Consider the following 16,554-nt stretch of genomic DNA (forward strand, 5'->3'; position numbering starts at 1 on the left):
AATTAAGAAAGTGACATTTTTAAAAGAGGATGACATAAGGCTTACAAGGATTTAAAAAAATTAAGAATCAGTTTGGCAAAAAAAGTTGAAAAATGCTAGTACTGATAAACAGAATAATGCTTTATGAAGCCAAGATAATTTTTCACTAGCACCATCTAGTTTCTGTCTGAAAGCTCAGATCTGAATGACTGCAGGTCCATTTTTGACAGATATGATGTTCACTCAACAGAACTTCAGACCTCCCAGCCTTATCACTATTTTTAACTCTCTAAGGAGACTAGCAATATTGCTGATGCAAGCTCTATGCTATTCCAGTAATTACGTGATGTAATTACAAAGAGCTTATTCGTGTTCCCTTTGATTCTTCCAAAGCAATTCAGAGAGATCAACGATGGAAAAAGTGTCAGGAAAACTTACACATCAGAGCTGGAATAAACAGACCTGACAGAAACTCATAGCAAGTGTTAATTGTGTGAGTCAATCACAGAAACACTGTTCATGCTACTGGTGCCATTTTAAGGAGGTGGGATTTTCAGACGTTCATCTTTGTGTTAGGTACAGCCCAGTTCTGTGCATACCATTCTGGAAAAACATCCATCTATTTCAAGGTGTGGGACATGATCCCCTAAGCAACACTGCAACCACTGCACAATTTCTGGGGTTACTTTGATTGCACATGTACAAAACATTACTTTGTCATAAAGACTAAACTTGGCCATAGCAACTGGGCCCAAAATGATAAATAATGGATAGATGACACTACAGGATACAATCCCGTAATCACTGTCTGAGAGGTCTCACACTGAGTAAATAATGGATTTACAATGTTTGAGCCTACTTGAGTCTTTTTGTATTGGAGCATTTTTGTGCTCCAGTTCTCTTTTAATGGATTTGCTTTTGAGCCGATTCATTTCCTCATATGGGGCATGAGAACATGCAGTTCAGTGACAATACGTGCTGGCATTTTAGCACTTGGCTCCTCAGATAATATATTACTTGTAATCTGACATGGTACCTTTTTAATCTAATCAAGCACATAATTCCCATGTCTGATTTTCATCCAAGGGTGACTGAAACATTGCTGCTACATTGCTTCCCACATAACGTTGCTTCTGCAAGAACACCTCTGCCAAACTACATTCAAATGTTTGGCTGTTGTTTTACCAGATGCCAGGTTTCAGTTCCCTGAGGGACATGGGCCTCTTTTTTTCCTCTCCTGTTTAAGATTGTGCATGGATGGATACAGGGGTAAGACGGGTAACAGAGAAAATGAGCAGTTACCTCACCACATAAAACAAGTAGGTTTGTGCCCGTCAGCCTTAAATGGGATTCTACTTTAAGGAAAGTGTGCTTGATTGGTTCCAGTATGTGCACATAACGTTTTAAGGATTATTCTGGGGAAAGGAAGGATGTCTGTAAGCAAGGGGTCCCAGAGGCCCTTCTCACAGTCCCAGAATTAATGTTCAATCTACCATGTTTTTCCATCAGTATCTTCAAGGGAAATGGTGAGGCAGATAAACTGAAGCCTCCAGAAAGACAGCAACATATCAGAATTTGAGGTACGCAGCACAGTGTGATTGTACACTTTTTAGCTTGTTTTTCCATGTAGTCCTGCCTGGGAACTGCCTTAATTTCAGCTGCACTTGCCATTAGTCCACAACAGCACTCTGAGGAAAACTATAACATGATTACAATTGTATCAAATATTATGAGAAACTGAAAAGCAAAATATTTCTGAATAAAAGCCTTGTCAAGAAGTTGCAGGTGAAGTACAATCCCCTAGCCAAAATTGTATCTCACTAGGATGCCTCATTTGATCAGAGCCAGGTGGGAATTTTCTTTTCTGGAAAGAGTTTATACTAGATGAGAGAGCTTGGGGTGCTACACTGAAAACAGCTGAAGGCATGAAAATATTTGTAAGAGAAAGTAACCAAGGAGATGAGGAAGGCAATTGGAAGGGCTTGAATATGAAACAGAAAATGCTCAAAGAGGCAGGTGTTAATACTTAATTATGGGAGAGAGAAGAGAAGAAAAGAGGAAGAGCACTGAAGAATAAGAAGAGGCAGTTTTGACAGTTTCTAAACAGGCACTTTATAGACCAATATTTGTAAATCTGTTTATCTATGCATTTACAGCAGCTTTGAACTGCAAAATTAATCTCAAGAGATATTTTAAGACTTCAAAATCCTATAATAAAATTGGCATTTGGACATAAACCATAAGTAATTCTAAATGTAATAATACTATCTACACAATTCATCTGACACAAATCATAGCTACACTAACCAGACTCTAACTCTGGGCTTGCTCATCACTACAGTTATTCCATTCTTTTATTTTACTGAAGCTCTTATCCATCCTTTTCAACCATATCTTCAGTGTTAGTGACTTCTAAATTATACACCAGTTCTGTGAGCCCCTTCTTCAACAACAGGAGGCAGTCCCGTTTTTCCATGTAACAATTTCTGTACTACCTAAGAATCTTCCATTATAGTTAAATATACAGAAGTATTCTTCAAGCATTATAGTTCATTAATGAAATCCTATAAGCAGGGTATATATTTATTTATTTAAATCCTATATTTACCACCAGATGACTTAGGATGTACAGCATCACAATGGAGCAAACTTTGAAGTTTGTTACTGTGCTGATTATATACATCTTCTTGTTCCACTGTAAGTGTAAAGGAAATCAAGCCTACTTGCAATGAATCAATTAAAGTAATTCTTAAGCCTTACTACTCTGATTTTACTGATACTGCAATTTGCCAAAAGAATATGTCAGCTACCAGTTATTAAGTGACTTTGAGTGAAATTATCACTCTTACGGTCCTCCATTCTAGGTACCAGTCCTTAGTAACACTGGACTAAGATCTCCAGGATCGGTTGCACTTGCTGATCTCTCTTAAGAAACTTTTGAAGGATTTGGCTTGTAGTTCCTACTAACTGAATTCCATAGAACATGGTAGACTTTTGTGTTCAACAGTGCTTGCTGACATTAAATGCTTTTCTGCTTATATATCAGCTGACACTGCCTGAACTGACACAAATAAACAGGGCTTCAGCAGAACTTTAGAAGGAGACTAAGTTTATTTCCAGAGGAGAAGGAAACACTGTTTTAGTCTCTTGTTTTGTACATTTCTACATCAAATTGCTAAATAGAAGAGTGTTACCTTCTCTGTTACTGTCTTACGTACAGGACACCTGTTTGTTCTAGATAGCATCTTCTGCTTCTGAATATCTGATCTGCCATTGCATTACATATCCATAAAAGCAATAACCTTTTAATGTTTTAATTCTCTGCAGAGAAACATTTCAAATTGCCAACTGTCTTATATATCTGCTTGTATCTTTCTGCAATATTTAATTATGAATTAAAATTATCTTAATAGAATACTCAGTAGTTGTTTCCCAGTGTATGGTACTAGAATATTTAGAAATACTTTAGATTGGCTTATACTTACTGCTCAGTGCACATCATGGTTAGTCATATTTTATTCGTAAGAGCTAGCTTTCTTAAGTTATTATCTGGGTTAATAGAGAAAATAAATCAATGGCATTTTTAAGTAAACTTGGGTTTGAAGATGTTCCTAACAGTGCTGCTTAGAACGACAGGTGCACAAAATGCTGGTTTGCTGAACTTGGTCTTTGTTCAGAACTGACGAACCCAGACCAGCCCTTCAGTTGCAAACCCAAGATGTCTCAGTTCCTGTGTCCTGGAACTAAAATTCTCGCTGTTACCAGGTAAATTCTCAATTTTGACATCAGGTGCACAGTGTGAGTTTGCATGGTGTTCCCTTAGTGTAACACCCCAAAACCAGTGCTCTTACCTGTAACAGGAGTATTTTTTTATTTTTTGCAATCTCTGCTCCACCTCGCCTTACTTGACTGAATTTCTACATAACACTGTTCAGCCAAATGCCATTTTTAAGCTAGTTTTACAGTAAGTTTACACAATGGCATTTTATTATTTTTTTTCTTCATTCATGGGATCAAAAATTCGTAGCTCTTAATTTACTAGAGGACTAAAATTTGCCCAGGAAGTTTAGCATTTCAAAGGCAGACGGGCAAAGACATGAAAGGATTAGTGGAGTGACTCAAACTAAGCAAGTTAAGATATTTTTCATTAGTGACTCAGATTACAGTAGCTTGCCTTGCAGTAGAAATACAGACAGGGATTATTAACTACAGGATTAAGGGAAAACCTGGGAGTGCCATTTAAAGCTACATTCTTCTCTTCATTCTTTTAAAAGGTCAAAATGTATCATAACCTTTTCAACTGAGTCTTAAACCAGCTAATGCAAACATCATTGATTTGCTTTATTTTTGAGACATAAATTAGAAATGACTGACCCGTGCCTAGTATTCTCAAAAACATGCATCTTTCCCTTCTAGCCTGCGTTTAATCATCCTCCTATAAAATTAAAACTGCTTTCTGCCTCTGCAGCAGTGTGTCAAACCGATAACACACACCACTGATCCTTTAGTATCAGGCTTTCCCAAACAGAGGCTAACTGTTGTTTCAGGGTCTGCTGAAGGATATTGAGGGGCATTAGGGAGTAAAAGGTTAGTGCATAAACCAGTATCTTATTCCTCTTTCTTTGCAAAACACCTCAGCCTACATACAGGTGTACATGTGATTAAGTTACAGCTCACTTCCACAGCAATCTCAAAAGAGTTGACGAGGTATCAATATAGTCTGTAGGACAGGACCAGGAAGGCATAGAAGTAAGTAATTTCTCAAGATGAGTTTGCCGTTTAAGCAGTAATCTGTGCTTAGCCATGGTATCCAATTTCCTTGAAGCTGTCAGCCCTTGCATACCTAGACACTGGAGGTATGTGCCACTATCTTGTCTTGACTACGGAATTTTAGGGTTGGAGTATTTGATGTGCAGAGAAAGGGTGCTGCTAGGACAAAAAAGCATCTATGACTCCCTCCACTTAAGAACTATTTATTCTTCCAGACCTTTACTCAGGGGAATGAACACTGGGTGCTTGTGTAAGGTCCAGAATTGGGTTTTATTTATGTTTCTGTTGATACTGATCAGTCAAATACACATATACTTACCTACTGTTTCCCAGACATAATAGTAATGCATGTTTTACAAGCCAAAAATCATCACACCTGAGACTCATAAGGACAGCTTTACGGAAGGTATTACCTATGCGTGTCACTAGATTTTCAGAGAATTCCAAGCACCATCCACCCCATAGACAAACTTAAAAAAAGCACTTCACAGTGCTAAGCAGTGTTAGTGATAAACAAGATTGTTATACTATAAACCAAATTCAAATGTTTTCAACAAGAACTGGTTTCTTTGTTAAGTGGGTCCAAGAGAACCACAGAAGTTGGAAGGGACCTTGAAAGATTATCTGGTTCAGCCTTTCTTGGGAAAGGGAGCCTATACAAGTCTATCTAGCACACTGTCCTATTTCATCTTGAAACCCTCCAGCAACAGAGACTCTACCACATCTCCAGGGAAATTGTTCCAGGAACTGACTATTCTCACTGCAAAATAATTTATCTGATATATCAAGATTCAGCCTCTCCCCATGCAACTTGTACTTGTTGCCTCTTGTGAAGAGAAAGCCCCCATCCTCTTTGCAATCACCCTCTAATACTGGAAAACTGTGATGAGGTTCCTCCTGAAACTTCTATAAGCCAAAAAAGCCTAACTCCTTCAGTCTTTCCTCATACAGCAGGTTCTCCAGTTCTTTGATCATCATCATGGCCCTCTTTTGTACCCTCTTCAGTCTTTTCACATCTTTTTTTTAACTGTGGGGCTCAGAAGTGGACCTAGTACTCCAGGTACAGCCTAGGAAGCACTGAGTTAAGTGGGATGATCATGTCTCTCTTGCTGCTAGCGATGCCCCTGCAGATGTAGCTCGGGATCCAATCTGCCTTGGTTGCTGCAGCAGCATCCTGCTCAGCTTGCTGCACACTGGGAATCCCAGGTCCCTCTCAGCAAGGCTGCTCCCAGACACACAGATCGGTTATGTTGTCCCAGATGCAGAACTTTGCACTTTTCTGTGTTGAACTTCACACAGTTCTTGCTGGCCCACTCTTCTAGCCTGTCCACATCTCTGAAAGATGCCTCTCTGTTCTCATGTCTCCACCTCACCACACAGTTTAATGACATCAACAAACTTCGTGAGGGTGCTTTCAGTCCCACCATCCAGATCATTTATTAAGACATTGAAGAGTGTGGGGCCCAGTACTGGACCCTGGGGGACCACACTTGTGAGAGGCTGCCAGCCTGAGTAACAACCATTGATCTCCCACCCTCTGAGTGCAGCCTGTGAGACAATTCCCTGCCCGTCTCACAGGCCACCCGTGCAGTCTGTATCATGACAGTCTGTCCAGGAAGAGGCTGTGGGAAACTGTCGAATAGTCTGCTGAAGTCCAGGTAAGCAATATCCACTGCTCTCTCCGTGCTGACAGAAGATGTTATTTTGTTTTAGAAGATGACCAGGTTAGCCCGGCATGATTTGCCTTTGGTAAATCTGAGCTGGATTTCCCAATCACCTGCTTCACTTGGTTTCTAGAAGGATTCATTCCACCACTTTCCCAGGGACTGCAGTAAGGCTAATGGGCCTCTAGTTTTGTGGGTCCTCTTTTGGGCCATTCTTGCAGATGGATGTGAGATTTGCCTTCTTTGAGTCATCAGGGATGCCCCCAAGGCTTCTACTCTGCCCTGGTGAGACTGCATCTGGAATACTGTGCCCAGTTCTGGGCCTCTCAGTTCAAGAAGGACAGGGAACTGCTGGAGACAGTCCAGTGCAGGGCAACCAAGATGATTAAGGCAGTGGAGCATCTCCCTTATGAGGAAAGACTGAGGGAGCTGGGTCTCTTTAGCTTGGAGGAGACTGAGGGGTGACCTCATTGATGTTTATAAATATATAAAGGGTGAGTGTCACAAGGATGAAGCCAGACTCTTCTTGGTGACAACCTATGGTAGGACAAGGGGTAATGGGTTCAAACTGGAACACAAGAGGTTCCACTTAAATTTGAGAAGAAACTTCTTCTCAGTGAGGGTGACAGAGCACTGGAACAGGCTGCCCAGGGAGGCTGTGGAGTCTCCTACTCTGGAGACATTCAAAACCCGCCTGGACACCTTCCTGTGTAACCTCATCTAGATGTTCCTGCTCCAGCAGGGGGATTGGACTAGATGATCTTTTGAGGTCTCTTCCAATCCGTAGCATTCTGTGATTCTGTGACTTTTCAAAGATTATGGACAGAGGCCTTGCAACAATGTCAGCTGCTTCTGCTAACATGCTGAGGTGGGCTCCCAATTTATGTGGGGTGTGCCCTTGCAGAGGGCGCTACTGGTGGGTTGACACATACACAGTTGTAGCTACTTGATTGTGTGAGCTGGGGTCCAGCCACGCTGGTTAAGATGGAGGAAAGGAGGTGCTGGGAACCTCTGTCTTGTCAGCATTATTAGTAATTCGTTTCCCTGCCCTGTTTAGTAAGGGGCCTATATATTTCCTATGCTTCTCCTTAACTAGTGCCATAACTGAAGAAGCCTTCTTATTCTTGACATCTCTGGCCAATTTCAGTTCTAGCTGAGCCCTAACTTTCCTGTCTGCATCTCTGCATGCCCTAGCAAGGGTCTTGTAGTCCTGCGTGGGTATTTGGCCACCTTTCCATAGCTGGTATTCTTCTTTTTTGCTTTTAAGTACACCCAAAAGCTCACTGTTAAGCCCCAGTGGTCTCTTGTTCTGCCTTCTTCCTTTTCTTTTGTCAGTGACAGACTGTTCTTTAAAATCTCGCAGCACTCACAAGCTCCTTTGCTTCCCATGGAATCCCTCACATGTGGGCTCTGAGTGTATTGAAGCTGGCTCTTCTAAATTCCAGTGTCTTTGTCCAGCTACTGGTCTTCAGTATGCTCAGCAGGATATTAAACTCCACAATGCTGTGATTGGTGTATCCAAGGCTGTAATTGGTAGTTACGTTGTTCAGCATGTCTTTTTGGTTTGTGAGCAGTAAATCTAGCAATGCACTGTTCCTATGTTAGCATGCCCAGCACCTGTAGCAGGAAGCAGTCCTCATGTATTTGAAGAATCCCATGGACAACATGTGCACTGCTGTGTTGTTCTCCAAACAAATATTTGGGTAATCGAAGTCACCCATGAGGACCAGGTTCTGCTGGCCAAAGACTTCCTTGAGCAGACAAAGTAAGGTTTCATCAGCCTTGTGAGCCTGGTTGGAAGGTCAGTAACAGATACCTAACACAGGACCATCCTTGGTGATGAACCACCTCATCTCAATCAAAAGGCATTTGCCAGAGCTTTTGTGGTCTCCATAGCTTACCTCCATACACTATTTTTTTTTTTTTAAGTGCAACTCCACATCCTTTTCCTCTCTTCCTATGTTTCCAAAAGAGTTTTTAGCCATCCATTATGGTCTTCCAGTCATGTGAATCTCCCCACCAAGTTTCCATGATTCCTATCTGTAAGAGTCAGTCTGAACATGGAGCAATATTTGCCCAAAACAACATCATCAGGAACTGAGAGAACTGAGGCCCTGACAGAAAGAACGCATGGACAATGACTTGGAGAGAGGCCCGAGGAGAAGAATTGCGTTGCACAGGTCCCTCTGACCCAGGGGGGCTACTGATAACAATGGCTGCTGTGTGGACTTTGCCTGCTGCCTCAGTCAAGCTAGCCCCGACCTCCTAAAAGGGATTGTTATGTGTGTCTCTCCGACCCAGGGACAATAGCTGCCGTCTAGAAGATGGATTCTCGCCTGCAGCCTCAGTCACACCTGTCCCCCACCTCCTCCCTTTAACAAAGGCCAATGAAGAAGAGCATGCCCAGAAGCTCACCAAGGGTCCTGAGGTCACCCAATGGACCAGAGAGAGACCCTTGAATGCAGACGACGCAAGCGCAGACGGGTCCTGGCAAGAGAAGTGAGAACTTTTTCGAGCCTGTGCAGTTTAAGCCTGGGTTGTGAAACAAAGGCTGAGTCTAGCCTCAAACAATGGGAGCGAGGAGGGGAGTGAATTGTGAATCCCCCTTTACAGACAATTTATGTGTGTCATACCAGCAACAAGCCCAATTAACACAGATCCTACAGGAAAAGGCTGATTTAATGGGCTATTGAGGTCACAGTTAACTTAGTCAATTCTACATCTAACTGACCACTGGTACTTGCCACTCTCTTGCTTTAGTGGAGACAGACTAGACTACAACTTCCCTAACTATGCCGGACAATTAAATCATATTATCACAGAACAGTTTGGCTTGGAAGGGACCTTCAAACGTCATCTAGCTCAACCCTCCCGCAATGAGCAGGAACATCTTCAACTAGATCAGGTTGCTCAGAGCCCCATCCAGCCTGGCCTGGAATGTTTCCAGGGATGGGGCACCTACCACCTCTTTGGGCAACCTGTGCCAGTGTTTTACTACACTTATCATTAAAAAATTTCTTCCTTCTTGCCTGAATCTCCTCTCTTTTATTTTAAAACTGTTAATCTTCATCCTTTCACTACAGGCCCTGTATCTTTCTTATAGGCCCCTTTTAAGTACTGAAAGACTGCAATGAGGCTGGAGCCTTCTCTTTTCCAGGCTGAACAACCCCAACTCTCTCAGCACGTCCTCTGATCATCTTGGTGGCCTTCTCTGGCCCCTCTCCAACAGGTCCATGTCTTCCTGTAATGAGCGCTCAAGAAGGACACAGGACTCCAGGTGGGTCTCACCACAGCAGAGCGCACAGGGGCAGATTCACCTCTCTCAACCTGCTGGCCACACTGCTTTTGATGCAATCACGAGGGACTCCACCCATCTGCCATGAGCTCTGCTTCACTGGCTTCAGAATCATATATGTAAACACAACTTTCCTCTCTGAGAAATTTTAATTTCTACATTGTGGAGTATTCAACATTAAAAGGAAACATTTTCACAACTTACTAAGTAGACATCCAAGACCGAAGCATTATCATTTTCCATTTCCAGGGTGCTCTGTTCAGAAGTCAAACAGATGGCACTGTCTTCTAAAGTGAATGTTGAACTTGAAGGCAACCCTTTACTGCAAAGAGAAGGAAGACTACAGTCAACTGAAAATACAAGTTACAGAGAGCTCAGTCATAGATGAAAATTTCAAAGCATGTTTGTCTCTGAAACATAGAAGGTTCAAATACTTGAAAAGACAGAAAACAAATAGACAAATATAGGTGCATTGGCAATGGTTAGATGACAGGCAGCTCATATTTGACTAACCTACACAAACCACAGTTTCTACTGTTGCATTCATTAAAATTTTGCTAGGAAGTAATACTGTTCCTGAACTCTAATGTTCACCTAAAGAATGAGAGTATGTCCCAGTAAATGTGGGATAATTTAATTAATTTCAAAAGAAGTTACTTCCACATTATGCATGATGTAAACTTTGACAGGATTTCCTAATTCAAAATCAGGAAAAAATATGCTGTAGTTAGGCACAGCAGAATTGGGCATTCTCATGCAGATACAGGATCGCTTGCAGCCAACAGTTCAGGAGGGAAAGTGGGAAAAGAACAGGAATGTACTGTACTTAGTTCAGTTCTACAAGGAAGTGGTATTTACAGAGCAAGTGCGCTCTATTATTTCATTCATGGACACAATGTTTTGTTCTCTGCTAACCAGAAAGAATATGAAACTGCAAATGCATCCACACAGGAATCTTGTTTTGTTTTTTAAACACACTTGAATCCACAAAGCTGAAACTCTTTAAGGTGTTTTAATGGAGTTCGGTGGCCATTTTCACTTGTCCTCACTAGCTGCCAGAAACTAACAGACTCCAGGCTGCCTTGAAACCTCAACTGTCAGTTTTGCAGAAACTTATTTTTAAAGTTCTTATCTAATTGCCCACAAGGCGAAAAGCAAACAATTTTGCATTTTAACTGAGTATGAAAATATGGTTACAGCCATCAGTCCAGTAATGACTCATTTCCCCTCTCCCTTTGCAGTACTTTATAGTTTAAACATGTTTCAGATGGGTTATAATTTCAGAAAGGGCAAAGCTAGCATGCAATGTAGAAAAAAAATTAAAATGCTCAACAAAATAGTGAATCATCAGTCACCCTCATGTCACATCAGTATTAAGCACATAGCATTACATTTGCTACATTACAGTGTTCCTTTTATTATGTAGAGTACTAGGCATCTTTTCAATAGCAAGACTACTTTTTTTGTCCCAAGGGTCACCCAGCTCCTACTGAATTAGTAGCATTTTTCTCACACCTGTTGTATTCTACGGAACAACATTTCAGGCACATCAGTTTTCTGCCAATGCTTCATTTTACTGAAGAGCAGAGAGCAGATAGGAAGGGAAAAAAGGGTTATTGCCAAACACAGAATTATAGAATGTCCTGAGTCGGAAGGGACCCACAAGGGTCATCTGGTCCAACCCCTGTCCCTGCATAATGACAACCTCACAGTTCACACCATGTGTCTGAAGTTGTTGTCCAGTCTCTTCTTGAACACTGTCAGGCTTGGGGCTGTGACACCTCTCTGAGGAGACTGTTCCAGTGCTCCACCACCCTCTGGGGGAACAACCTTTTCCTCATGTCCAACTTAAACCTCCCCTGGCATATCTTCTGCCATTCCCTTGGGTCCTGTTACCAGTCACCAGAGAGATCAGCACCTGCTGCTCCTCCTGGCCTTGTGAGGAAGCTGTATGCTGATCATCTCCTACAAAATAAGCTCTGGTGTGAAAAATACCACATCTTTGCAAAAGGGCAAGGGTGTAGGGGGAGAGAGACACTTCTGTCTGCAGAGTTTTGATCCTCACTGTCACACAGCTCAGTCCTCTGGATGTGCAAAGGCCCATATATGAAAGCCATGTGACACGAGAGGAATGTGCAGTAAGCAGCTACTACTGCTATAAAAATATGCAAATCCTGTGGCCAATCCTTCTTCCTGGAAAATATTGCTCTGCATTACTAACTCTAAAGCAAGTCAGGCAGGCTGTGGTGTATCCCTGGCTTTCATTCCTGCATCAGGTTAGGTTTAAAAGAAAAAAAGAAAAAAAAAAAGCTATACTTATTCCTTTCATATACATATCAGGCCACATCACTATCACATTTATGGCTGTTATTTTTAACCTCTTTCACTTCCAGAAAACCTCTGGAACCTGTACTCAAGATGAGGTAAGGATTCTGCAGTTCATACTAATGATGTTTATTTTACGTCCTTTGTGTATCAGAAGACTAAGACCTCCTTTTGTTTCAGTATAATTCACACACTTTTCTTCCCCTCTTCTCTACTTTTGCATTAGAAGGCACTGCGCTTCTTATGCTCTTAGGCTGTTAAATCATAATCTGTTGCTTCACAGCCTGCTGTGGATAGCAAACAATAGCAATGTGAGTTCAGCACTCAATCTTGGGATTGTTAGTTAAACTACTGGTTTTGCCTATAACACAGTATAAAGACAATGCCATCTCCTCTTCAGAATGTGTCTCTTTTTTTTTTTCCTACCTGTTATATAAATACACTATGCAGTCAAGGAGCATATGAGGGTCAAAACAAAACCACCACATTAAGAGAAATCAAAGAAAGGCTGCTATAAATGTCACAAAACTAACACACAAAAAGGGGAAAAGAGGGGAAGAACAAAGTACTACGATACAGTAATCTTACATACAGAAAACCAGCAATGACTGAAGTTCCTTGAACAAAATCAGGCATGAGAGAAGATAATGAAACAACACAGATGTCAGTCCACCTTTTTTCTCACTATCAAAGACCCACAATTTACCTGCTGATAGCTATCTCCTTGCTGCTGTGACTTTTACACCGAATAGTTAAAAACTCTGCAAGCAATTCAGACTCATCTCCTGCATGAAGAATTGTTTATTAAAAGTGCAGGAAAACTCTTGCAAAACAGAGCTTTCTTTCATATACCTTAAGTTCAGTAACTGGAGGTTTTTCTCTGTTTAAAAGAACATGACCTGTCCACTTTGGGAAGATAATCCCTAAAGTGTATAAAGGAGAGAGTAGACATTTCAAGGCTCTGCAATGCTAATTTGCAGCTGGAGCCCATGCTGGTGTCAGTATAAAAGCAACCACTTCTGCCAGGAGCTGAACTCCGCTGCAAATGCAGCACAGTGCTTACATGTAATAACACAGTAAAACCACCTTAGTTACAGCTGCTTGGTTAGAAATCATTTTCATGGCAGGACAATAATTTTGCTTGTTGTACTTGCCTTGAAATGACACATGCACCCCAACTGGCTAAGTGACTAGGAACTTCATAAAGATATGCATAAGAACAAAATTTCCTGTTTTCCTATGAAGAGGGGGAAAAGCAAGCAGCTTTTTTCTTTTTTCTAAGGTCTTATCCTTAGTGTTAATGTGGATCCTATTTTAAAAAGCACTAAATAGTTTGTCCTTATGCTGAAGGAAGGAGAAAAGCCTTACTTTGACTTTCTAAATCAGCACACTTCATTACTTTTAATCAAAAAACAGGTTCAATTTCTCTTCTTCCTGAGTAGAAAATGAAATAAACCCTTCATTTTCCAAAGCCCTTCTAAAATGTTCTCTGGGACATGATGTGCAAAAAAGCCCTAATTCAAATTAGCTTGGAAAGTTAAAGATCGTTATGGATTCCTACTTGCAAATCTGAAAAATAAGGTATAGGGTACAAGGTCTTCAGGAAGAACAATTAAATTGGACTGAATTTTTGTAGATTTGTAGAGAACACAAATTTTACACATTTTAATCTAAGGACGATATATATAAGAACCTACTAAGTTTCTAAGGACTAAAGGGAAAAAATACACTTTGTCAAGAAACTAGCATAACCAGTCAGGATTATCTAAAGTAATAATATAATACTAATAACAATAATAATTAAAGCAAACAAACAAACAACAACAAAAAAAATTGAAATACCAGTGTCCTTCAAACCTTTCCAAATTTTAAATACTCTTTCTGTCCTTCATATTTCATTTACACTAAACTGAAATGACAGTTTTAGAGATAAAAGACTTCTGTTTTCTTCACGGAAAAACAAGTATGCCTCATCATAATGTGTCTATTTGCGAGGCAGCCCGCAGGACAGGTAAAACCATTTGGTCTCCTTTCCAAGTCATTGCAGTCTTTGAAGAATGACAGAAACAACGCCAGGTAGTAACAACTGATGAAAGCAGAAGCTTGAGCTGTTATTTTGGTTTTAGTTTTTTGTTTTGTTTTCTCCTGCAGTGTGAAGAACAGCTCTTGTAGGAATATAATTATAAGCCTCCTTCAGATAGTGCCAAAATACAACAGCCATGAGTTAGAACAAGCCACTGTTTCTCCCCTGCTGTGAAGAGTTGAAATAAAAATAGGATTCGATGTCTATCTTTGGATGTTCAATATGCTTTCCTGTAGCATCTCCCACAGTATATTTATCCCCTAGATAGCAGCACATTTGCAATGTCTAATGTGTTTGAAAACTTAAATGAACTTTTAAAAAATAATCAGCTCATTACATCATTAGTTTTTCTATTTAAAATATTTGTGTGTAAAAGTCTGAGAAATGTCTTGCAGGATAAATGAACAGTAAAACTGTTGTTCCAAGGTACAACTAAATACCACTGTTGCAGAAAATCTGCCTGCATACATCTAAATGTGAACAGGGACAACAGACATCTATGTACCTGTTGAACTAAATGCCTTAATTAGTCCCATGTTTACAATGCAGAAATATTATATCACCTCTAAAACCTAACCTCTGATTTCATTTAAAAAAATTACATGTGTCTGGAAAAAAAAAAAAAAAAGTAGGTCAAACACAGTAAAACTATCTTTCAATATTCCACAAACACTGTTGACAAACATCAAAACCACAGACCTGAGAAAACAATACATATGACTGATCTTCTAAATGCTGCTTCAAGTGAAGGAGTCTGACAGTGAGTCAGTGCTACTACACTCACACTAGTGGCAAAACATGACATATGAATCAGTAAACATCATGGTAAGCACATCAGTTTCACTATGGTTAAACCTACACACCTTTGCAGGTGACAATTAAAATCAGGAGACCTTTCATTTATGTACCTGTCATATATGTGTAGCTGAAAAGAGATGTAAGAAATCAGAAAAAAAACCTAGTAGGAAAAGCAAATTTCAGATAAATCTACCTTAAGACTATGAACTGTACAAGATAATCTACCAGATATACGTGTGAGGCTTAAACCATGGAAGTTTAGACATGCCTTAGTAAATTAATGAAACTGGTGCATCATACAGATTTGCTTTACACATTTGATGCTAGAGACTGAAATTTTATATTTTGATATGTGTCCATAACAAGCATTTACATGCCAAGAAAGATTCTTACTTCTATTTCCACAAGCACTTCATAAACTACAATAAACCCAAATACTAACTTCTGACACCACCGGAGAGGGGGGAATTCTGTTCACTTGGATGGCCTTGTTTTCTTCTAAGGCCAGCATGCATCATTAAGAAAAAAGCATATATCATTAAGAAAATATAAAAATGTAAGATTAAATAAGATATATATATGCCTTTTGTCCAACAATGCTTTTTGATACTTCTTCAGGGCTGCAGGTAGCAGTGTTATACTCTTTAAACCAGCATTCTTCAGTCTGCTTTTCTGCTAAGTTTCTTGCTGTGTTAACCTTGTGACAGTATCATTGTTTCAACAGGGCATAATTGTTAATCAAATAAACCATTTGTTTATTTGATTAAGTACCCCTGAACACTTTTAGACATTATGCGTTAGTATTTAGATACGTTACTAACTGCTACAGCTCTAACCCTGTAATAGGAAGAAAAGAATGACAGTACACCTTAAAGCATACAAAGCTCTTCAGATATAACATTCAGCTTATGCCAGCACATTCATGAGATTCACAAATTACAGCCTTATTCCAATTAAATAACCAAGCTGAAACTGACATGTACGTGGAACTTCTGCAAAAAAGTGGCAGCAAAAAGAATATTGTAATTAATCTCTTAACAGCAACACATGTGCTGTCAGCAGTTAGTGACTAAAAGTTCAGACTTCTGCAACAGCATCATCAGAGCTGTGCTGACGGCCAATTTTAATGCAGATTTCTGGTTGGGCAAAGACAAACTTGGGGAGAGCACAAGAGAGAAAAAATTATACATACACCTGTATACACTGAGTACCAAGAAGCACACTTCAGTGGAACAGAGGTTTTGTACAATTTCAACAGTGCGCTGAGTTCTCATCCTTAATGTTTAGATTGAAAAATAAAGAAAAACCAAGCAAAACGCTCCCACTTTTAAAATTACTTTCTTCTGTTCAGTAATGGTCAGTCACAATGAGAATGTTCAACTGTGCTGTTGCCCTCCTATCGCTTAAAACACTGTAGTTTATATCGGTTCTTAATTTAAAAAAAAAAAAAAAGGCAGCAAAAGTAATTCAATCACAGGAGAACTGCAAAGGCCTTTTTGTTCTTTAAGCTACAATTACATGCTTCAATCATAGTCAAATTTTCTTTCTTTCCCATGGGGTTTCCCCCAGTGTCTCAGTGCATCTGTTCCTAGCATTAGAACATTCAAGTATTTTTCTTCCACCTTGCTGCTTATTTTCAT

General features: G+C 40.1%; 1 protein-coding gene across 1 annotated transcript in view; it reads right to left on the reverse strand.

The window, feature by feature from the left end:
* Positions 1 to 16,554, reverse strand: part of PIP5K1B (phosphatidylinositol-4-phosphate 5-kinase type 1 beta) — a gene marked incomplete at its 3' end in the record, with an annotated part of 111,813 nt that overhangs the window by 2,042 nt on the left and 93,217 nt on the right. Inside the window, exon 14 of the mRNA XM_080362869.1 lies at positions 9,913 to 10,030. Coding sequence (XP_080218995.1) covers positions 9,913 to 10,030 — 118 coding nt within the window. The remainder of the gene's footprint in view (positions 1 to 9,912; positions 10,031 to 16,554) is intronic.

The sequence above is a fragment of the Nesoenas mayeri genome (genome assembly GCF_963082525.1).
Source record: "Nesoenas mayeri genome assembly, chromosome: Z".
Taxonomy (NCBI): Eukaryota; Metazoa; Chordata; class Aves; order Columbiformes; family Columbidae; genus Nesoenas; species Nesoenas mayeri.